The sequence below is a fragment of the Abrus precatorius genome, unplaced genomic scaffold, assembly GCF_003935025.1.
Source record: "Abrus precatorius isolate BTA unplaced genomic scaffold, Abrus_2018 Scaffold7, whole genome shotgun sequence".
NCBI lineage: Eukaryota > Viridiplantae > Streptophyta > Magnoliopsida > Fabales > Fabaceae > Abrus > Abrus precatorius.
The window spans coordinates 5,327,293-5,334,347 of NW_020874417.1; the positions used below are offsets into that span (position 1 = coordinate 5,327,293).

Here is a 7,055-nt window from a genome sequence, read left to right on the forward strand (position 1 = left end):
TTAAAAAATTATACAATATTTTATTTTGGAAATATTTCTATCTTTATGTAGTTTGAAATTTAAATATTACTTTCTAGAAATATTAGTGTTTCTTTAAAAAAAAGCTCCTTTTTTTAAAACATATCTTTATTTTTTATTATTGCAATTCATAATTTGATTTATATTACTAATTAAATGTATGTTTATTTAAAATTTTAAAAATAAAAAAATACAACACATTTATAATTGAGAAGTGTGTGCATGTATATGTTTGTGTGAAAAAATTATATAAATAATCAAATTCATTATTTATATACATAAAAAAGTTTGAAAAAAAAATTAATATCACACAAGCCTAGTTAAGTTATCTCACAAGCAGTGAAAATTACGAAATTTCAATTATAACTAACTCTTCAAATATTCTTTTTTACTGCAATAGAGATATAAATAAAGGTTTTAGATAGGACCATAAGATGTAAAAAAAAATTTAAAAATAAGTTTAAATTTTAAAATATTAAAAGATACAGTTGCATTTTTATATTATAATTTTTTCATTTTTATAGGATTTTTTATTCCTTTTATGAGAATATTTTAATGAAAAATTTACTTTTTTTCAAAAAAAATATTATTTCTTGAAATATTTTTTAAAATATTCAAACCCAACATGCAATCTAACAATTTTAACTTAAGATTCCTAAAGAAAACACTTTATAAAAGCATGTAAGAAAAGTTAGTTTAAATAGGCCATTTTTGGGTGTGCAGTGAGTGACAGAAAGAGAAAAATTAAAAAAGGTAAAAAAAAGAAGAAGAAGAAGAAGATTGATGGTGTGATAAAAAAAAAGACATAAAAATGCTAGAAAATGAACGTGTATATATATATATATATTATCATTAATCACTTTCATCCCTTTCTATAATTCTTCGAATTAATGATCAATGATATATTTTCAGGAAAAAAAAATTATTCCTTTATTCTGAAAAAAAAAGTGGAAATTGAAAATTTGACAACGAAATGAGAGTTAGTAAAGTGGGAACCACGGGTGGGACGTGAATTGCAGACAGATGCAAAGGTCCAACTTGTTTTACGGACTTCACAATGTTCAAATTCAATCAAAGACCTCAAAACCAAAGCCTCCTCACGCCATTTTCTAGCTTCTAGCGATTGTTTAGCCTCCTTTTCTCCACTTTTACTTTTCTGTTTTCTTCCACATCTATGGTCTATATTTGCCCATTGTTTTTTACTTTTCCATTTATTTATTTTTAAATATTCAAACACTGCTTTATAAATCTTCTAACTTCTCCTCTTTTTTTCACTTGTCTTCTCCGCTTTCGAAACAACACACACAAACAAGGCCTTCTTTTTCCTTCGTGATCTCACAAGCCACCATGTCTTCCTTCAAGAGCAAGTACCAAGGTTAATATTCGCTCATCTTCTGCGTTTTCATTTCCACAATATTCTTCTTCGTTACATGTTATATTATATTCTCCGGTTACTCCTTATAAGACATGCGTTCATGGTTTTTGAATCGTTTTTTCTCTTCCTTTCCATGGAACTTTTTCTTAGTGTGGAATTCATCTGGGTGTGCGGTTTCTACGTAAAAATTTGATTTTTTTTTTCTTCTGGGGATGGTTGTTTTGTTATCCGTTGAATCCGGGTACACCATTTGATGATACCAGATGGAGGGAGAAACTTGTGTAGACATGATCTAGATCTTCGTTTTAAGAATTTTGGAATGGAAACATTGAACTTTTGTTCCTAACTGTGTTTTCTGATTGGAGAACTATTTGTGAGTTTTCTTCACACGCAAAACATGTCAATTTAATATCTTTTTATGGGTGTATCTGTATCCCCTTGAAAACTTTCTTCTTTCCTTTTTTTCGTTCATGATACTAAATTCACTTTATGCCTTTTGGATGGGATTATCTATGTAAATATGAATGAACAAGATCAACTTTCTAGGAACCGAAAATGTAAAATCATAAACTTTCTCTATGTTAAGCAAAAGATTCAGTAATAGTTTGATCTTGGTGACACGTGCGGCGATGAGAACCAATCTGTTACACGACTCAGATATGTGTTGTTGAGTAAACACGTTGCACAAACTTGTTCAAAAGATATGTAACATGCAAGTTGGAAAAGTATTTCAACTGTTTTTTATTGAGTGTCCAAACATATATAGCATGTTTTCTTAGAAATAATAAGATATCATAACATTAATATATTAAATGGAATAATTTTTAAAAAGTATTATAATTTTTTTTTTTTATGTATATGTCCTTCAACACACTTTTAAAAAACTAATATTTTAAAATATTAATTTGTGTATAAAAAAAGTAAAATTGTTGAAACCAGTTAGTTAGTTTAGTTTGTTTTGTCCTGTCTTTGGTTTGAAGTTGAATTGAGACAATTGTGGTGTGGTAATAAGGAAGGATTAAAATTGTATATGTCGAATTAGTAAATGATTAAAAAGAAAATGGAATGGAATGCAGATGAGCTGATTGCCAATGCTGCATATATTGGGACCCCTGGAAAGGGTATCCTTGCTGCTGATGAGTCAACGGGTACAATTGGGAAGCGTCTAGCCAGCATCAATGTGGAGAATGTTGAAACAAACAGACGCATTCTTCGTGAGCTCCTATTCACTGCTCCTGGTTGTCTTCAATTCCTCAGTGGTGTCATCTTGTTTGAGGAAACCCTCTACCAAAAAACTGCTGCAGGTATTCACAATTTCCCTAGCTAATTTATTTAGTTTCTAGCTGCTCAAAATTTAACTTCAATACATCATTTATTCATTTTTATCAAACTAACTCTAATTTATAAATATTTAACAAAATTTATCAAAATTAAAATTTATCTTAATAGACTATCAACTTTTAATTAAGATAAAATAAATTCAAAAGAATAATACTTAAATTTTGTCTTTCATGACATGAACTCTAAACATTTATTTTTCTTGTCTTGTATAGGAGTACCTTTTGTGGACGTGCTAAAGAAAGGTGGTGTTCTTCCGGGCATAAAGGTTGACAAGGGCACCATCGAGCTGGCTGGAACAAACGGGGAAACCACAACACAGGGTTTGGATGATCTTGGACAGCGCTGCAAGAAGTACTACGAAGCAGGTGCACGTTTTGCCAAATGGCGTGCAGTCTTAAAGATTGGTGCAAACGAGCCATCTCCACTGGCCATTCACGAAAACGCAAACGGTTTAGCACGTTACGCTGCAATATGCCAAGAAAACGGCTTAGTCCCCATTGTGGAGCCTGAAATTCTCTCAGATGGATCTCATGACATAAACAAGTGTGCTGATGTAACCGAGCGTGTTCTTGCGGCATGCTACAAGGCCTTGAATGACCATCATGTTCTTCTTGAGGGTACCCTTTTGAAGCCCAACATGGTGACACCTGGTGCTGACTCAGCAAGGGTTGGCCCAGAGGTCATTGCTGAACACACTGTTAGGGCTTTGTTGAGAACCGTTCCTCCTGCTGTTCCTGCTATAGTGTTCTTGTCTGGTGGGCAAAGTGAGGAGGAAGCAACGGTTAATCTTAATGCTATGAACAAGCTTAATGGGAAGAAGCCTTGGTCTCTTACTTTCTCTTATGGAAGGGCACTTCAACAGAGCACTATCAAGGCCTGGGCTGGGAAGAATGAGAATATTCCAAAGGCTCAAGCTGCGTTGCTCACTAGGTGCAAGGCTAACTCAGAAGCTACTCTTGGGACTTACAAAGGTGATGCTAAACTTGGTGAGGGTGCCTCTGAGTCTCTCCATGTTAAGGATTACAAGTACTGAGAAGCTTTTATTAACTTGTTTTGGAGTCGTTCATTTGCACTTTGGCATTGAGGCTATGGTGCTCTTTTGTTAGTTTGTTTATTTATTTAGTCATTGGAGGATCCATGATAAAGAAAGAATAATGGGCCTCTGCTGCAATGCCTTCATGGGCGTTTATTTTTTCAATATGTTTTTGGTAATAAAACAAGAGAAATACACTTCTCAATACACCTTAATTGTCTCTCTTGGCTTCCCACCTCCTCTTTATCTCTCTCTCTCTCTGTCTTAAACTATCATTCTAAATTGTGTTTCATTAATGCTTAAATCCTACTATTGTTACAATATACCGTTATATTCACCTTTATTGAGAATTTATCAAAATGAAGGATGAAAACTTAAAATGTTTATTCGAAGAAGATACAAAATTTAGGATGGTTATAAGATTATTTTTTCCTAATGGAAATAAAAGATCTAAATTGGTTTAGTGTTGATAACTTAAACGAGAGTTAACAAAAGTTATATGTTTAGGATACATAGTTATATGTTTTCTTCCTTTATTTTTTAAAAATAAGTAAGCTAGCAAAATGTCTCGAAAACGTTGAAAAATGTAACAATGTATTTCTTCTGTAGTTTTTAGGCGTAATATAGATGGTTTGAATAAATATGGAGTTTGATTATGATAGATAATTAAAAATAGTTCATTAATGCATTAATAATACATTAAAATTGTATTTAAAAAATCAATCCCTTCACGATACATTTAATTAAAATCATCTAACTCATTAATTCATTAATCAATTTTATACATGGCTGGAAATCAAAGTCCATTTAATACTATTTTTATTTTGATGTATATAATTGAAAATCCCTTTCCAAAATTTCTCTCGATAATTTCTCTATCTCTCTCTCTCGCTAAATTTTTTGCTCTCTTTTAATTCTCGTCTCTCTCTTTTTTTATAACGTCTCTGAGTCTCTCTTTCTGTCCATCAATTTGGCTGCTTCTCTATAAATTAAGAGAGCAAAAAGGTCGGTCATTAATCAAAAGTTGTTCGAAAAAATAGTCTCATTATGATCACGTTTAAACGAAATGTTGAATTAGGAAAAGTTAAGAATGATCCGCAATGAAAACAGGAAATCAAAAGTTGTACTCGCTAGTTCCAATGCTTGAGTGCTGAAACTATATTTTATTATGTATAAACTAATGATTTTTATTTGTCAATGACCCAATAGTTTAAAAAAAGATGTTGGATGGATTATATATATAATATCCAATGTGATGAGCTTTTTTTTATATAGAAGTGAAATGTATAAATTTAAATCATACAAATATACATGAATAAGCATGATTATAAGATTTGAAAAGTTAAATGATAATTTTTAAAAAAGTATAATTTTTTTAATATTATATAACTTATATATTTTAATCCGAACTCTACGAAAGAAATATGATAAAAACAAACTTAGAATTAAAAAAAATGAAAATGAGCAAGAAACATGGAACTAGAAGAATAGGGAGTGTAGCCCGCGAAAGTTTGTAACAGGAGAGAGAAAAATGGGCTACGAGACAATGAAGAAATTGGGAATACAAATTTCTTGTATTTTATATAAGTTCTGAAATTTTAATGATCTGTGATAGTACTATTGAGTGTGTTCATTACATCAGATTTATCCTTTGTGACCACACAAGTTTCTTCATTATACTCTACATCACATTAATGTTTTTTTTATATATATATAAATTACATCAAACTAGTCATTTAATAAACAATGTTGCTATCGATTTTGTTTTTATGAAATAAATTTAATTCACTGCTCTCTTTAATGTATTTGTAATTTTTGAATAATTAGAAGAATATTTTTGTCCATATTAAAATGAATATTCATTCTAGATTTTCAAATTGGTAGCCAGTTAAGTTGGGTTTTAGCCCACTATTGTGGACAACAAAAGATAGTTTAACAAAACTGGGGGTCCAAAAATCCAAACCCTCTTCTTACCCTTTTTCTGGGTCAAGAAAAATCACCAGTGGCTCTTCAAGTAGTTAGTACTGGAAAAGTTGACCAAAAACTGCTGGAAAATTGTTGACAAATAAAAAAACCATTAACAGTGAAGCGTTCAATTGATTGATAATCTTGGGGTCCCGTGTCCCAAATAAGCCCAGTGTTTTTCGAAGACGGCCCAGAAACATTTTTGGGGCTATTGTTTTTGCTATCAAAAGTATTTTTTCATTTTTCTTTTTCTCTACTTTACTCTTTAATCAAAGAAAAAAGAAAAATTTCATCATCCCAATTTTTTATTTTCTAAATTCGCAAATGTAAGCGATCACCTTTTCCTAGACAGTAGACAGTAGACAGTACCATAAGGAAAAGTCCCTCTCTCTCCCTTTCCTCTTCCCTGCCACTCAGAACCTGATTGCAGAATTTCATTATTGGGTGAGTTGTGACGAAAAATGGTTCCCTTTTACGGCCAACAATATTTAAAGCTAGTTGCAGAAGCCAGAATGTTTCCCTTCTGGATTCTGGGTACAATAAATTTTTTTTCCCCTGACCTCAATTGAGTTAACAACACTTTTAGTTTCGATTAAAATTAAAAAGGTAATAGTTCTTTAACATAAAATAATGCAATTCAAACACATTGAAAAGGAATAAGATTAATTGATATCAAGTTTCAAAATTTTTCTCTCATTCAAAGCTAAGATTTATTCATTAATTAAGTCACTTCATGATTCTCATAAAGCACCAGTTAGCATAAACGTCAAAATTGAATTATGATCCTACTATTTTGGGTTTGTCATTTCTGCCATGATCTTTTCTTCAAATAGTCGTCAATTATTCTATATTCAATTACCATTCTTTGTTAAATACTCTAATGTTTTGCTGGGAAAGAGTACAACCTGGGTGGAGGTAGCAGTAAAGGGGCAAAATAACTTGAATCCAGAACTGCAACATGGCTTTGAGTAGAATCGGGTGCTACCAAATATACTTCTATTAATCGAAGTGAATATTCCCGCAACAGTTTTGTTCTATGGCAATGGCAATCCTCTGAAGAAATTAATGAAAAATAACTATCAGCCTTTCAAAAAGAGTAAAATTGAGACTTTTGAAGCTGATGCATTACATTACATGGGTTAGTAGTTGATTTAAATAACTATGATAAAACCTAAAACAAATTAAATTTTAGCATATTAAATAAATAGTTTTCCCTTAAACATGTTCAGGTGTTATCTTACCTGCCAAATTATATATATATATAAATGATGTATTAAATTTTTAATTATTTAAAATTTTATTAAAAAAATTTATATGATAGAA

At 31.0% G+C, this 7,055-nt stretch overlaps 1 protein-coding gene across 1 annotated transcript; it reads left to right on the plus strand.

The window, feature by feature from the left end:
* Window positions 1–1,298: 1,298 nt before the first annotated feature.
* Window positions 1,299–3,864, plus strand: LOC113872379 (fructose-bisphosphate aldolase 6, cytosolic-like). Its single transcript, XM_027509891.1, has 3 exons — window positions 1,299–1,393; window positions 2,470–2,697; window positions 2,947–3,864. The coding sequence occupies exons 1-3, from the start codon at window positions 1,366–1,368 to the stop codon at window positions 3,765–3,767; spliced, it is 1,077 nt and encodes a 358-aa protein (XP_027365692.1). The 5' UTR covers window positions 1,299–1,365; the 3' UTR covers window positions 3,768–3,864.
* The last annotated feature ends 3,191 nt before the right edge of the window (window positions 3,865–7,055 follow it).